Source organism: Podarcis cretensis (assembly GCF_951804945.1).
Source record: "Podarcis cretensis genome assembly, chromosome: 15".
NCBI lineage: Eukaryota > Metazoa > Chordata > Lepidosauria > Squamata > Lacertidae > Podarcis > Podarcis cretensis.
The window spans coordinates 35571254-35588507 of NC_137185.1; the positions used below are offsets into that span (position 1 = coordinate 35571254).

General features: G+C 45.4%; 1 protein-coding gene and 1 long non-coding RNA gene across 2 annotated transcripts in view; one reads left to right on the top strand and one right to left on the bottom strand.

Moving 5' to 3' along the window:
* Nucleotides 1–12263: 12263 nt before the first annotated feature.
* Nucleotides 12264–15593, bottom strand: PPIA (peptidylprolyl isomerase A). Its single transcript, XM_079955291.1, has 5 exons — nucleotides 15380–15593; nucleotides 13465–13495; nucleotides 13271–13359; nucleotides 12861–13033; nucleotides 12264–12577 (listed from the first exon to the last, which is right to left on the bottom strand). Exons 1-5 carry the CDS (start codon nucleotides 15446–15448, stop codon nucleotides 12442–12444), a joined length of 498 nt encoding a protein of 165 aa, XP_079811417.1. The 5' UTR covers nucleotides 15449–15593; the 3' UTR covers nucleotides 12264–12441.
* Nucleotides 15594–15749: 156 nt separating this feature from the next.
* Nucleotides 15750–17254, top strand: part of LOC307204008 — a 55106-nt gene continuing 53601 nt past the window's right edge. Inside the window, exon 1 of the long non-coding RNA XR_013833447.1 lies at nucleotides 15750–15867. This is a non-coding gene — a long non-coding RNA (uncharacterized lncRNA). The remainder of the gene's footprint in view (nucleotides 15868–17254) is intronic.

The window sequence follows — 17254 nt, forward strand, 5'->3', positions numbered from 1 at the left end:
CAAATAGTAACTGTTTTCTGTTGCCTTGAGAGTATGTGTTGTTCATTTGTTGTTCCAAGTTGTTTTGAATTGCTTTTATAAAACAAACAAACAACTAATCGTGATCAGGGGAATAAAGGAAAAGGAAGCTACTTTGGGGAGGGGGTTACACAAACCACAGCTATAATTAAACCTTTGCCATTCCATATCATGGAGAACAGAATAAAGACTGAATTACTTACCTTCAATATAACAGCATTGCCCAGCAGTTCCACAAACACTAATTGCTTCCCCCCAGGAAGAAGAGAAGGAAGGAGTGATGGAAAGAAAGGAATAGACACTTAATTCACAGAGGGAGGGTGGTGAGTTCAGCTGAGTTGAGTGTAATAGGTGAACAAAAATGGTTGCATTGTGCCAGTTCTATTTAAGCATTATATAGGCATAAGGTATCTAAGACCTATTTACTTGCAAGAAATTGCTACTTATCTACCATACTCAGCTCTGTTTCTGCTACTGGTTTTTTTTTTGTTGTTGTTGTTTCTTTTAGCCAATTGGATTACAATATGCAAATGAGCAACAATGCCTGCTCACAGGCAGACCTAAGAGACATACCTCCTCCATTATGTTCCATCACAATTGCCAAGCAGCACCAAAAAAACACCATACATAGGTCCAGCATACATACCATCCAGTAAGGTAAACTACAGCTGTGAAGCTGTGGTCCTCCAGGTGTTGCTGGACTCCAAACACCATCAGCAGTAGCCAGCATTGCCAATGATAAGGGATGATGGGAGCTGTAGTCCAAGAACACTGGATGTTGTCAGGATACTGTCAGTGGCTCACAGCTGGTTCCCCAGGAAAGACAAGGGAAGGTTTCTAACCGTCCTTTTTTATTTATATCTTTTCAGAGAGAGGCTCTAGAACCCAGAGTCCTGGATAATGGTGTTGTCCCAAGTGAATCTCCACCTCTCTGTCTCTGCCACTTCCTCATTTGTCTATTCTATGGGTTCTGCTACTTGCCCTCTGTCTTTGAGCCCTTTGCTCTCCTACTTTCAAGGCTCGCCGGGTTCTGGGAAATCTTGAATGCTTTCTGTTATGTACTGAGCTGAATCCTAGAACAATAGGATCCGGAATGCAGCAGTCTGATTGGTCCGCAGGACCCACCCAATCCAGCTCCAGGTGGAAGTGAATCAGCGACCTGATTGGTCTGCAGGAGCAGCCAATCAAGCTTTTGGAGGAGGTGACTCCACAACCTGATTGGCCTACAGGAGCAGCCTGGAATTAGCCAATCACGCGGGGCCCCTTGTGTAAATAATGTATATATAGCTAGACGTTTTGGGGAAAGATTCATTCATTGCTACTACGAGCTGAATAAAGAGCATGAAATTCACACTCAACTCCGAGTATATTTCACTTTCTAAAGACACCGTGTCGGCCAGCTGCCATCCTGGTCCTGCCTCTTCCTCTCCCATTATTTCCCAACTTTTCGCCTCATCTGCCTCTGAGCTGTGACCTCCCTCAAACCCCTGTTGTAAATCTATACTGTCGTCTTCCTCCTCCTTCCTGGGTGGGGTCAGGATGGGGAGGCAGTCTGTGCCACTCCTGCTCTCTGTCCAGTCCCTGACACCCTGCAACGTTTGGCGGTGAAAACCCCACATTTTACAGCGCCTGACAAAATTAGCCCTCTGTGTCCTAACCTGAGGGGTTACGGTTTCGCCAAAAACTCAATGTCATCCGATTCACGCCAAACGCTCGCAAATGCCCCCTCCAAAATGGAACAGAGCTATATGAATAAAGGAGGTGGGTCACAAAAATCTTGACCATCAAAGGACAATATAAAGGAGGTACGTCTCCAGCCTATAGCGAAAAGATGTACAGTGGTACCTCGGGTTAAGTACTTAATTCGTTCTGGAGGTCCATTCTTAATCTGAAACTGTTCTTAACCTGAAGCACCACTTTAGCTAATGGGGCCTCCTGCTGCTGCCACGCCGCCAAAGCACGATTTCTGTTCTCATCCTGAAGCAAAGTTCTTAACCTGAGGTAATATTTCTGGGTTAGCGGAGTCTGTAACCTGCAGCGTATGTAACCTGAGGTACCACTGTACAATGAAGATGCTTGATATATCTCTATGGGGAGGAAGTTCCACAATTTAGGGGCTCCTACAGGAAAATGTCTTCTTCTGGACCACCATTCTCCAAACTCCTGAGGGTGGTGGAATTACCAAAGGAGCCCCATCTGCAAATCCTCATGCCTGAGAAGGCCAACAGGGTGTGATTAAACAACTGGATGAACCACGAATGCTGTGTGTAAACCCACACAAGTAAAGCACACTGAAAACACAACACTTCCCCACCAAACTATCCTTACAACTCTATTTTCCTCCTCACAGAGCTACAATTGTCAACACCTTTAACAAACTACAGACCCCACAATACTTTTTTGTGTGGGGGGTGCTTTAAATGTATTGGGTATACGTTGCCTCAGCTTTAGTATCTCATTTATGTAACTCATGCCCCAACCAAGTCCAAGGGGAAACCATTTTTATTTTTTATTTTATTTTTTGCGCTGCCACACGGGAAATTGCTTTTAATTGCCCGGGCCTTCTAATACTGTATATGTGGGTGGTCTTTTCTTTAAACCCAAATTTAAAACAAATACTTTTAAAGATCTTGATTGTATTGCTCCTTGAACCTGTTGCGATTATCTTCTTGTTTATTGATTGATACCACTTTTATTGCTTGGGTTGGCTTTACCTAAGCCGCGCTGGGAGCCAACTCTACCATTAGGCTAAAGTAAGAGAGCTGCCTTAGACGGGATCATTGCCTAAACTAAAGGCAGCGAATTGATAGGCATTTCTAATTATTGATATTTTACTCCCAGGGAGAGGCACTTGTAGCATCCTTTCTTGTCTCAGGTGCCAGATTCATTTGGCCAACCTTAGATACCATGAATCATGTCTTGGGGGAAGCGCACCATTTACTGTTCTGCCTCAAGCCATAAAGAGGCAGTGTGTTGTAGTGGTTAGAGTGTTGGACAAGGACCCAAGAGACCAGGATTCAAATCTCCAGTCAGCCAGGAAGCTCACTGGGTGACCTTATCACGCATAGGCAAACTTGGCCCTCCAGCTGTTTTGGGACTACAACTCCCATCATCCCTAGCTAACAGGACCAGCGGTCAGGGATGATGGGAATTGTAGTTCCAAAACAGCTGGAGCGTCTAGTTTGGCCATGCCTGCCTTAGGTGATCTCTTAGTCTCACCTACCTCACTGGGTTGTTGTGAAGATAACACAGGGAGAGAACTATGTATGCTATCTCGAGCTCAAGGGAGGAGGGCTATAAATGCAATTGATTGATTGATTGATTGTCTTGGGCTGGCCTTTGCTTTCTTAGCTGAAGAGCAAGGTAAACATAACTAAAGCAAAAAATAAATCCTGCCACTGCCTTGAACTCAACAGGTGAGTGGCTGGGGAAACTCAGCCAGATGGGCAGGGAAGAAATAATAAATAATTATTATTATTATTATTATTATTATTATTATTATTATTATTATTATAGTTCAACCTCCCTCCCCTCTTCCTTATTTTCAGTGTGGGGATAAAAAGACTCACTACCTTTTAAGGATCACTGCAGTGGTGATCCCAAACCTTGAGCAGGGATTTATTAGGACCAGTCACAGCTCCCGAATACCCACAGCCGGAAGCAGCCAGGCTGGACGTTAAAGCGAAACAAAGGCGGAGAATCCCCAAAGTCTGTCATTGGGAACAGTCTTAAAAATGGAGTGTGTGAGATGAGTTCTGTAGACTAATAAAGGAAAATATTATCCTCTGCTGTGAGGTGTCAGGCTGCACTGACGACTACTGGGACAAAGCAGCAGTGAGGACCGTACCCCCATCGTTATAATTCATTTATTCTGCAAATGTAAAACCTAGCAGTTGGTACTCTCAGGTCTGTCTCAGCCAACTTGAAACACACCTTTTCCCTTGTGAGTCAGAGAACAGAAGGTGAAAAACATGGTACTCTTTAGTAGGTCAAGAGTGAGAGAATGCGAAGCAAGTTAAATAATTTGAAGGAAGTTAAATACTGTAATCCGAAGGCTAGGCCCAAAGCCGAACATTTTGTGGTTGCCTGAGGGTGGACAGAGAATCATCGGAGGACAGCCAGAACATAAAAACAGTTGCCTTAATATTATTATGAAGTTATTTATATGTATTATATATTAACAAAACAAAGTGTAGTATTATAAAATGAAAAAAATAAAAGGCCTGGTGTTTGTCAGTTATCCTACGTCTGTAGATCTGTGAGCGAATTTACACCTTAGTAGGCAATTCAGAAGAATTCTGCCTGTGCAGCTATTTCTCTTCCCACATACTGTATAAGAGGACTAGCTTTAAAAAAAGAAAAGAAAATGTAACATTCAAGGGAAAGGCTTAGAATGCCTTTAAAGGAGGCAAGGCCCTCCGCACCAGCCCCCAAGCCCAATCTTTGGGGCCCGAAGAAGCTACTAAAAATGCTAATTTTTAGATTGCCGATTTGCCACCTTTGTTAGGTTCCTACCAGGAGTTGCACGGTATTGAATCTGGGACTGTCTGCTTGCACAGCGTGTGTTCAGATATTCAAAGCTGAGCAGTAAATTGAAGATTATGCATCAACAGTCCATGGCTGTGAACAAGTAGGGTATAAGATACAGCATGTGCATTATTTGGGTTGGGGAAGGGCCATAGTTCATTGGTAGAGCATCTGCTTTGCACACAGAAGGTATGGGAGAAACCTCCCACCCACATCTGAAATCCCAGAGAGCTGCTGTGAGTCAGTGTAGACTATATTGAGCTAGAGCAAACCATGGTCTGACTTAGAATAGGGCAACTTCTCCCATTTAAAGTACAGTATTCTGCCAGCATCTCAGAGCTTTTTCCACCAACACATTTTTCATGATGGTGACATCCAGCTTTGTATTGAAGCTTCTGCCAAATCTTACAGAAACCTCAGCTTTTGGATCATCAGTATAGGTAAAGGTAAAGGGACCCCTGACCATTAGGTCCAGTCGTGGCTGACTCTGGGGTTGCGGCGCTCATCTCACTTTATTGGCTGAGAGAGCCAGCATACAGCTTCTGGGTCATGTGGCCAGCATGACTAAGCCACTTCTGGCAAACCAGAGCAGTGCACGGAAATGCTGTTTACCTTCCCGCCGGAGTGGTACCTATTTATCTACTTGTACTTTGATGTGCTTTTGAACTGCTAGGTTGGCAGGAGCAGGGACCGAGCAACGGGTGCTCACCCCGTTACGGGGATTCGAACCACCGACCTTCTGATCAGCAAGTCCTAGGCTCCGTGGTTTAACCCACAGTGCCACCCGCGTCCTCTTTTGTATTGAAGCTTCTGCCAAATCTTACAGAAACCTCGGTTTTTGGATCATCTGTATAGGACTTCACCATAAATCTATGAACTAGCAGGAGGGGAATTTAAATCTAAGTTGAACTGTATTGAAGACTCTCCCCCAAAAATGAGACTTTCAATTTTATTGGCCAATGGTGGATGTCTCTACCATGCGATGTGACAGCTTTAAGCGGGCAAGCTAATGGGCAAATTCTAGCCATTGCTACTGATCATGATAGTTATATACCATCTCTAGAATTGGCAGCTGCAAACCTCTGGGTACCAGTTGCTAGGGAACAACACTAGGATAGGATTATTGCCCCCTGGGTCACATTTAACAGCTTCCCAAGAAGAATGTGGTTGGCTCCTGTGCATATCAGAGTGATGCAACTAGATAGATCTCTTGCCTGATCCAGCGGAGCTATTTGTATGTACAGTGGTACCTCGGTTCTCAAACTTATTCTGCTCCGGAAGTCTGTTCCAAAAGCAAAGTGTTCCAAAACCAAGGCGCGCTTTCCCATAGAAAGTAATGCAAAATGGATTACTCTGTTCCAGACTTTTAAAAACAACCCCTAAAAGAGAAATTTAGCATGAATTTTACTACCTAACAAGACCACTGATCCATAAAATGAAAGCTATAAACAATGCACTCCAGTCACACAATCAATCAATCAATCAGTAGCTGAAATGGGTTCCACACAGTCACAAAAATTAAAAAAAAGAGTCGGAAAAACAAAAAATCAAAATAAATAGCAAAAACAGACAGACCTCAGCGTAACACTCAAAATAGAAGTGTGGCACTCTGAACGGAAATGTGGCACTCAAAACGGAGCATGTTCGGCTTCGAAAAAAGTCCACGAACCGGAACACTTGCTTCTGGGTTTGGGTTCCAAGCTGTTTGAGGACCAAGGCATTTAAGAACCAAGGTACCACTGTAGTGAATATATCTACAGTGGTACCTCAGGTTAAGTACTTAATTCATTCCGGAGGCCCTTTCTTAACCTGAAACTGTTCTTAACCTGAAGCACCACTTTAGCTAATGGGGCCTCCCGCTGCCGCCACGCCACCGGAGCCCGATTTCTGTTCTCATCCTGAAGCAGAGTACTTAACCCGAGGTACTATTTCTGGGTTAGCGGAGTCCGTAACCTGAAGCGTATGTAACCTGAAGCGTATGTAACCTGAGATACCACTGTACTCAGAAATAAATTCCACTAAAAAAAAAAGATAAAAGAAATAAGTTTCACTGTGTGGCTTACATCTGACAGCCTTGCTCTGTTAAATTGCAATCTTGGGCACATTCTCTAGAGGGGGACGGGGCGGGAATCCATATCCATGTACAGTGGTACCTCGGGTTAAGTACTTAATTCGTTCCGGAGGTCTGTTCTTAACCTGAAACTGTTCTTAACCTGAAGCACCACTTTAGCTAATGGGGCCTCCTGCTGCTGCTGCGCCACCACCGCACGATTTCTGTTTTCATCCTGAAGCAAAGTTCTTAACCCGAGGTACTATTTCTGGGTTAGTGGAGTCTGTAAGCTGAAGCGTATGTAACCTGAAGCGTCTGTAACCCGAGGTACCACTGTTCCAGTTACAGATAGGTAGCCGTGTTGGTCTGCCATAGTCAAAACAAAATAAAAAAATTCCTTCCAGTAGCACCTTAAAGACCAACTAAGTTAGTTCTTGGTATGAGCTTTCGTGTGCATGCGTGTATCTGAAGAAGTGTGCATGCACACGAAAGCTCATACCAAGTACTAACTTAGTTGCTCTTTAAGGTGCTACTGGAAGGAATTTTTTTATTTTGTTTTGACCGAGGTACCCCTGTAATGGGGACGAGGAACCTATGTCCTCCTCTAGATCTGGTTGGGCTCCAGTTGCCATCAGCTCCGGTCCGCAACGCCATTTGCCAGGCTTCCCCCCTCCCTCCCTTCCTTCCTCAAAGCTTGAGCAGGTGGCGGAGAGTTTTCCCGACAGTTCCGAGGAAAGCTTGAGAAACCACCCGCAGAAATTCCCATTTCACCTCCCGGACTCCAGAAATTCCGGGGGCTCGTCTTGCAGTAGCCAAGATCGGCCACGGAGGGGCGCTATTTTGCAGAACAAATTCAAAGCTGGGAGTTGCCGCCCAGAAAGGGAAACCACCCGAGATGCGGGGAGGGGGCGGAATCTCAATCGCTCTCTCTCCCCGGACTGGAAAGAAGGGAGGAGGGAGCGGTAGATTTCCACTAGCGCGGACAGGGCTGGGCAACTCTTTCTCGACCCCGCCCGCCCACGGAGCCGGGTGAGTCATCTGCACCGCCTCTCTGCCTCTCTGGCTGCGGGGCTTTTCCCGGCTGCTGCAAGAAGGAGCGTGTCGGGTTGCTGCAAAGCGGCTTGCTTTTCTCCTTGTGCTGCAGAATCCCTTCCCTCCTGCTGCCTTTCCCGTCCAGTTTTGCAGCCAGGAGAGGAGGAGAGCACACACCGCGATCTTCTCTGCTGTAAATGCACGCGCACCGTGTGGATGCATCCAGGCGCTGCCGTGTTGGGTTTCTTTCTTTGCTTTTAATAAAAAAAATTAAAATAGGATAGGCTACGGACCGCCCATGTAGGCATCGCCGTGTTGCATTGCAGCAATTTGCACGGCAGGCGCAAGATTGGGAGTTGCTACTCCCGAGGTGCAGCTTCGGAGAACAAGAACACGTCGTGCAACGAGACGTTATAAAGTCCTAGTCCTCATTGAGGTGGCAGAGCCGGGTTTGAGTTTCCGTCTATTTCGAAACGGGGGCTTAGAGGACGGAAGGTTCCTCTATGCCAAATACATTTTCCTGCACGCAAGAGACTGGTATCCTAGAAGAAAGGGCCCCGATCCAGCGTTATCTCTGCAATATTAAGCTCTGCAAGCCTTTTTCGTTTTGCATGGAGAGGCAGGTCATTATGGAAAGCCTCCAACGGCAGCCCACAGTGTTACGCTTCGACCCCGGAGTCTTTTTAAGGGTTTGGGTGCCAGGCACCACCCACAAAATCCCCAGTGTTTTGCTTTAAAAAATACTGTAAAAACCTGTGCCTGCTTTCTTTTGGAGAAAAAAAAAAAAAAGAACTGCCTTTCAGCTTCAAGGGACTTAAAAGCAGATATCGCTTCGGTTGTGGAACGCCCTCCCAACAGATGTCAAGGAAATAAACAACTATCTGACTTTTAGAAGACATCTGAAAGCAGCCCTGTTTAGGGAAGTTTTTAATGACTGTTTCAAGGTATTTTTAATATTTTGTTGGAAGCTGCCCAGAGTGGCTGTGGAAACCCAGCCAGATGAGCGAGGTATAAATAAAATAATAGATTTTTAAAGAAATGGACACTATGTTCTCCTTTTCTGAACGCGTGTGCATTCTTCTGCTCTTGGGGTCTGTGACCCTCCCGCACCCATCAGCGGTTAGAAGTGGTGGAATTTGCAGTCCTGACATCTGTCTGGTGCCCTGGTTCCCAGTCCCTGAATGACTGAGCCAGTATTCTTGGCAAGGTGCTCAGACACCAAATACTGCAGCTGTCTGAGAATTAGACATAGCAAAATAGAGGAGGGCATTCCTCAAGTTTGATCGTTGCACCAGGGTATGAAGTCCAGAGATAGCTTCCTGCTAGCGAAGCATTTGGCCCAGGCATGCAGCTACTTTCTTGGATACCTTCCAAATGGTGTTCTGTAAAGTAACCAGAAGGTATTTCCTGCACTATGACTACGAAAGAGCAAAAGCAGCGCCACTACATGGTGTGAAGCTCTACCTTTTGATATAAACCGTAATTGTTTACAGGGAACGGTAAGACTCCTGGCACTCTGCGAAGGAAGTCTTTAAAGCAGTGGCACCCATCTGGATGGGACTTTGGGGAAGCCCCCAAACCCTCGGATTGGAGTGTGACTGTTATGCCACAAAGCCATGTGGTGTTATCACTGGTGCATAATAGCATGGAATTAAAAAATGAGGTCGTGTGATGCATATGTGCCTTCAACCATTTATTTCATTGCTTGTTTTCATTACTCTCTCATTAGATTACCGCAAATGGGATCCAGTTATTTTCTTCCTCTGTTCTTGTGCCTGTGTCCTTAACACTGTGATTCTAGAACATCTAGGATATTAAAGACAAAAGCAAAGGGCAGAACAGGGTAAAGTCTTACCGGCTGAGTTTGCGGTCTCAAGGGGGAATGCAGTAATAGGGTGGCCTCCAAATCAGAAATGCAGAATGTTTTCTATGCAGCTTAATAATTTCCCAGTTTTTTTTAAAAAAAACTTCCTTTGGGAATCTGATACTCTTGCTAGAAATCCTTGGCAAAATTTCTATCCTGCAGCAAACTGTGTGGCTATAAGAGCCTTTTTAAAGATGGTTTTCAGCAGCTACATTATGATAGGTGCTTAAATTTCTCGTTCAACCAGATGCTAGAACCTGAAATAAAATCCTAATTTCTCCTCCTGGAGTAGTGCTCTTTCTCCGCATAGCATCCCGAGCTACATCTGCAAACCTGGAAGGGAGGGGGAGGATGAAGGAATATCAGCAAATGATGATGTAACCCACAGCAGCAGCTTCCTTTTCCCATGTCCTCCCTTTCCTTTTTCAGCAGGCAGGATAGGAATCTCCATGTTGTATATAATGGCTGTGAAACCTTCCAATGGCCTCAGAGAGTGTGGGGGCACAGAAGTGCAGACATTCAGGTTCAGGTTCCCACTCGTGCCCCTTTTTTCATTTGCAAAAGCAGTTATTCTACTGCAATTTTGGTTTCATGGTGAACAGATCCCTTTCCTAGAAGTCATATGCACACAACCCTGCTGAAAAATTAGTTCTGAGCCAGGCATAACTAGACATAAATATTGTAAATTATATGCAGTTAATGCTTCTTTTTCTTTTTAATTAAGAACACTGCAGAAGACCAACAAAACCAGACAGATCAACAGGCAGATTAAACAAACAAGCTCATACCAATCAGATGGTAGAAAATTTATGCTCCAATCTATCTAATCCAATTATGATATTAACATACTGGGGGCATTGAGAGTTGTAATATCCCATCTGAGTAAATCAGATTACAAATTGGATGTTACACTAGCAAGGGGAGCGTCTCTTTTTTTCTCTAGTGAATGTGAAAATAGCATCATGTGACTGAATCCCAGATTCATACAGTAAGTTTGGGACTTCATTCCTTCAACATTGTTCTAAATATTGCAGAGACACAAGTTGGATAATATGAACTCCAACCTTTAAATTTAAGAATTGCCCCAATTTTCCATTAAGGGCTCTGGCAGGGTCTTAGAGTCCCTCCTTCTCAAAGCCTAGTTAGCACTTTTCCAGCCCTGCTGGAGGGGATCTTGGGATAAAATGAGGGAGCCATGTATGTCACCTTAACCTCCTTGGAGGAAATGATGGGGTCTATTACATATCTAAAATATTCCTAGCTTTCCTTGTCCTGAAGCAACCTGTTTCAAACACCTTGTCCTATATAGAACTAAAACTTTTAGTTCAGTAATGTTGAGCTAGCTAGTTATCAACAAGCCCTTGGTAGATTAGATGTTTGTTTAAACATCATGCTGTTCTCTTGAGCATTTCAGCATACACATGTCCTGCCCAATGTTTAGTCATGTTTGCAGTCATTAGAGGTTCCCAGTAGTGACAGTTACTCACCCAAATATTTTTTAACAAGGTATTGACAAAGATTGTAATCTCAGCGGTAGGCAAATAAGACATCAGTAACCCAGTCTTGTGATTTATGTTGGCAGCTGCTATGAAACCTATGTAGATGCTATTCATATGCACTCAGAATGCTGCCACAAAGCTGTTCAGGTTCCAAAGTCTATTCTGCCCATTAGCCTGCAGCCTCCCAAATGAACTATTCAATTTGCTATCTCCAACCAACATTGCATGCTTGGAATGTGATTTCCTAGTAGCAATAGGCATTGTTTAACCCTAAATTGTTAAGGAGCCCAGTTGACATAGAATACGCATTGTATTGCTTGCTCCATCCTAGACTCCTTTCATCATCATCCTGAACACAAGTCCTGAGCAGGATCAGGATCACCCACAAAATGAGTGAGCCCCACCAAACAGCATGCTTCTTAAGTGAATGGTACTGTCATTTTCCATAAAGGGTTTTAGTGGCATCAAGACTAATGCCAATGAAACAGCTGAACATAAAATACAGTATTACATGCAACGTTAGTTTTAGTTGATCCTGTAAGTGCATCCGCAGGTTGCTGTCCCTTGTGAAGCCAACAATGTAACTTCTCTTGCAAATATAGCAATCATCCAGCAATACTTTTGTGATTTACTTGCTAAGGGACACGGCCAGTGTTTAGTTCATATCATCAAATATACCAATGTTGTAATGTTTCTGACATCAGTTAGTACCACTGTGAGCAGAGACCAGTTTAGAAGATGAAAATTACAGCTTGCTGATCCCAAAAAATTGTAAGAAATTGTGTAAGTGGATACTTGCCCAAGTAAATGTGTATTAGTTGGGACATTTGGATGTCTTCCCCCCCTTTAAGCAGTATAACAAGATATTTATAGAGCAAATGCCTCAACATTTTCAGCTTAATGCCTTAGAATTACCAGCTTTTATTCTTGGGCTAGAACTAGGCAGCACTATTTGGATAATACGGCTTCCCTCTCATAGGATCACACACTTTAGTATATCTCAAACTATGTTCAAACAGTAACTTAGTTAACTCAGAGGCCCCAACTTCTATCAGCCTCCGTCAGCAGAGTATATAGTCTGCTATGGTGATCACTATGGGGAAGAACAAGTTCTCCATCCCCAAAGATTAGAATAAAGGTTACAAAGACAGGCTTAACATTGCCCAACACCTAAGCCACCCCAAGGTTTGACAATGTTTTTAGGATTAGGACCTATCTGATCAGATTATAACATGCAAGGCTTTGCCTTGGGGGAGAAAACAACAAACTAGCATGTGGTTTAACTTGTTTTATTTCACTTTGCAAACAAAGTTGTCTTCAGTCCAGCTGGACTTGTGAGGGAGCAGAAATTGAAACCCAATAGAAAAGCAGCAGTAAGTCAGGAGCACAAGGATTACAGGGGACTAACCCCAGCTACAGAAGGAATGGTTGATTGTTAAGACAAAGGAATTTTATGACAGCTGCCCACAGTCAGAGATGGTGATCTTCTTGCTTGTCTTGCCGTTCCTTGACCCAAAGCGTTCCATTGCTTCCACAATATTCATTCCATCTTTGACTTTGCCAAAGACCACATGTTTCCCATCCAACCTAAGGAAATAAATTGGTTAGAACAATTTAGAATGCTTTTGTGATTTTTGTTATTTCGTAAAGCTGTTCCAAATACATTTAAGGCTACCATCTTGTCAACATTCAGAAGATTTTAGGTGACAAGCAGCAGGCAATAACTATGCTAGCCAAGAAATTATGCTTGGCTATTATGTTTGGTGTAACTTTAGACAAAACACAACCTTCTACTTCAGGCTCAGGGTATTCTATTCCATTTGAACTAATGCCTAAGTTCACTGTTGAGAGTCTCAAGCAAAGTACTCACCAGTCAGTTTTGGCAGTGCAGATGAAGAACTGAGACCCATTTGTATTGGGACCAGCATTTGCCATAGACAAGATGCCAGCACCTGTGTGCTTGAGGACGAAGTTCTCATCAGCAAACTTCTCACCGTAAATTGATTTACCACCTGTTCCATTATGACGAGTAAAGTCACCACCCTATAGAAAAACAATATACACATGTAGCTGAAACCTGACACTGGGCGAGATATATATATATATATGGATTCAGGACAGAAGAGCAATTATGCAAGCAGAAAAGATCAAAGTCTAGGGACCAGACTATCATAAATCGTAAAACATGACAAGGCAGGACCGCAATGCTTTTTATATGAATGAATCTCATAAACAGTGCAATTCAAATACTGTAAGACTAAAATCATAACTGCTACATACCTGGCACATGAACCCAGGAATGATTCTGTGGAAGCAGGACCCCTTGTAACCAAAACCTTTCTCCCCAGTGCTCAAGGCACGGAAATTCTCTGAAATCAGAGGCAGACATTTGTAAGAACAGCCTTTGCTTAGATCCTTGAAAAATTACTTCCAACAAGCATGCCTGGAGATGAAGGCACTTCAAATGTACAAACCTGCTGTCTTTGGAACCGTGTCTGCAAATAGCTGTGGGACAAAAACAGAAGTCAATTAGTGACAGTTTGAATAGACACATTTTACTAACTCCCTTAATTTTCCCAGTCTCATTGATCCTTCTTGCTGTATTGCTTTACCAAGAGAAGCACTGCCTTTTAAAATATTTAACCTGGGTGGTTATGGCGTATAACAATCATTCAAGCTATCCTGTTAACCATTTGTAATTATCAGTGTCATTAATTCTAGCAACATGCACCAAAATATATGTATTGCAAGGGATGTGATAAACTGAAAACATCCTATTCTGCAAATCAAAACTGACTGTTGACTCATTTCTCGAACTGAACTGTGCAGGAATGATACAAGGCAGAAGCTAATTGAGAAGATCAAGGCACATTAGACTGATACAGCATGCTTATGCCTTAGATTGAAGAGCACTCTAGAGGGAGCTCTGACAAACCAGAATCCTTCTAGTCTTCTAATAAAAATGGGTGACTTAACTACCATCTACTGCTAAATATTGAGGCCAGCTGCAATCAGGCAAAAAACGATTTACTGTCCACTCACCATATTTATTACCACCAGTTAAAAGTGTAATCCTAACAAATCTACATACAACTGCATTTTGTTTTGGCACAACTTTAGCTAGTGTACAAAAGGCATCCTACAAGGCAGAATTTTCATAATTTGGAAAAGGCACGAAGTGTTCCACCCACTTCCCAAATCCAATCGGCATACTGTCCGTTTATTCTTTGCTGCAGTGACAGGAGTCACGCCAGGTACAAATTAGCTGGACAACACTAGCGTGCACCGTGCTCAATCTGGCTCTAGCACCATTCGCATACGGGGTAAAACTTGCAACAGCCACCTCTGTGGTGCGATCATTTGTCGCACTTTGAAACCCCGCACTGAAATTTAACGCGCTTATTTCCCCCCCGCACAAAGCAGACACAATCCATCAAAACGTTAAAAGGAGCAGATGTAACATTTCATAGCCATGCCTAACCTCTGCCGTGGGCTTGGATGAGTGAAGATTTTCTTACAAAAATCGCGGGTCAAGGAAAACAAAGCTACACTCGCAGCTTTTCGGTGCACGAATCTCCTTGCTCCACGCAAGGAAATAGGCACGGGAGACCGCAGCCCGCCATTTGGCGCTTTTGCTATCAAGGAAAACCTGATCGGGAGAGGGGAGGGACAGAAAGCCCGAGAATCCAGGCCTTGCCTATACCTCCGATCGAAAAAGGGGCTCGTCCGCACAGCACTTGCATTATAATGGGGGGGTCCGTTAGAGACGCCCGTAAGGCAATCCTTAAGCCTCGTTTCACTAAAAAAAAAAAAAAAAGCCCTGAAAACTACCACGGAAAATAACCCAAAAATGGAGGCTAGCCCCCCCCCCACTGCCCTCCTCCCATCTCTGCAGCAAAGGCGTGGGGAGAATGGGCAGCGTCAGGGGCGAGGCGTGAAGAGCCAAAGGCCTTGCAGGCGTTGTTAGCAGCCCGTCCCTTCCCCGCGCAGGGAAGAGCGAGGAAGGCGCGGCGGCGGCGGCGGGGGAAACAAAGGCGGCGGCAGCCAGCAACCGCTTCCCCCAGGGCAGGCTGCGCAGGCCACGTGGAGGAGGCGACGCCCGTCCGCGCGCGCCCACTTCCCTTCCTCGGTTGCCGTCCTCCCCCCCCCCGCCACCCAGGCCGCCCGGGTGCGCGCGCAGCCCCTCTCGCGCCGCAGTGAGGCGATCGCGCCCCCTCCCCCACCCCCCAACCGGCGCTCCTAACCGCCCCCACCCTCCCTGTGCACACACACACACAAGTCCCAAAATGGCCCCGAACTCCCTCCCCGGCAGGAAATGGCGGCGGAGCCGAGTCCTCCTCAGGCGCGCCCCTCTCTCCGCGCTCTAGCCTTCAACGGCTCTCTTCGTACCTCGAAGGTGACGCGCCCCAAGGGCTCGTTGTCAGCGCAGACGTCGAAATACACGACCGGGTTGGCCATGACGGCGGGAATGAGTCGAATAGAGGAAGGGGGTAGCTTAAAAAAAAAAGGGGAAAAAACCGGCGGCGGCGGCGGTAACAGGCAGCACCAGCGTCAAGCCCTCTCCACACAGTAAGGAGCGCGGCACAGCAGAAAGAACGGCGGCCGCTCGCAGGGTTTATATAGCCGGCGGACCCCCGCCTCCGACTTTCCTCACGCGACTTTCGGCCAATGGCAACGAGGAGAGTTTCCAGAGTGAAAGGGGCGTGGGGCCAGTCAGAGCTCTCGGTTCGGGGCGAGGGTGGGTGCTGGGGTGTTCCGCGCCTCTCAGTAAGGGCGTGGTCTCCGCGAGAGGCGGGAACCGAAGAAAGGTATGGGGGAGGGTTGTTTCTCCCCCCTCCTTTTTTTTCCTGAGCATGCGCGCTGTTGACTTGCACTGGGTAAGGCTAAGGTTGTCTGTTTGGAAGGGAGGGGTGGGGGATGGGGACGGGGACGGGGCCTGCCGGTCCCGCGCTTTTTAGTGCTGAGGAAGGAAACGGCTGTGGAAGCTCTGCAGGCCGCACGCCCGCCTGCTCGGAAGCAAGCCTCTCGGGCTCCAAGGCGGCTTCGTCGCCAAGGCGCAGGGCTTGAATGGCAGCCGTGTGGCGGGACGTGGCCGCGCGGGGAGTCGAGGCGCGAGGGCGGGGGCCGAATCCAGGATGCAGAAATGCTGCGTGACTTGATTTGGGATGGCTGCTCGAACTCGGATAAGGAGGAGCCAGCGGGGAAGGAACCGGGAGGGCGGGGTATCTGGAAGCGAAAATGGCTGTGTAATCGCACTAGCAGCAAACCAGTGATAGGTTTGGTTTATTTATTCATTTTTCAAGATCCAGGCTAACGTGTTTTTTTTAGCTCACTCGACCCACCCGCCTCAGAGTTCTGGTCGACATGGAAAGCTTGCACTGACACTGTTTTGCAACATCTGGAGGTTTTGCAACATCTGGAGGGGCCCTAACGCAACTTTTTGACCAGCTCTGGATTTTGGAAGGCCTCCACCTTTTTTTATCATGACGCTTGAACTCTTATCTTTCCTCCAAGGTGCTTATGGGGACCATAAACGGTCCTATTATTAATATATTTATTAATTACCCTGCCTTCAACCCGAGGTCCCAGGGTGAGTTACAGCAATTAAAACAAAATGTTCAGAATAGTTTACAATTTAGAAGCCTCCAAATAACATGGGTCCTGAAAATATACCTCTCCTCTTCCTGTTTTTGAAAATGCAAATAAAAATTTAAAAAGAAAATATATCTTTCCGGTATCAAAAGAGTTGATAAAGAGGTAAAGGGTAAAGAGGTGTCTTCAGCATTTGCCAAAAGCTGTATAATAAAGATGCCCAGTGTGCTCCACCCATCCTTTTCATCTTCATCTTCCTTTTCATCTTTCCAACAAACCTGAGAGTTGTTAGGCTAGGACTACAAAGAGCGACTGGACCAAAACCAGCAAGTTAGGCCGTGTACACATTCCTGTTTACTCTCCATGTAATAGCCACAATCTATATTGTCTTGTTTCTTATGAAATATTGCTCCCTGGAAACTGGGGGGCAGGGTGAGAGAATGATGCATCTTTTTTTTTAAAGCAGCAGTGCATACACAGCCTCTGTTTCATGTGGATTTGAACCTGTGTCTCCCCAGTCCTAGCCCAGTTTATGAAGGTGTCAACTTCATATAACTCAACAGCCCCTCATTTCAATTATCTGGCCCTGGGATGTAATCTGGGATTAGGGTGGGTTCATTTCTGAGATCAGCTGTTTCTCACCTGTATGTTCATTGCTTATTCATGACTCTT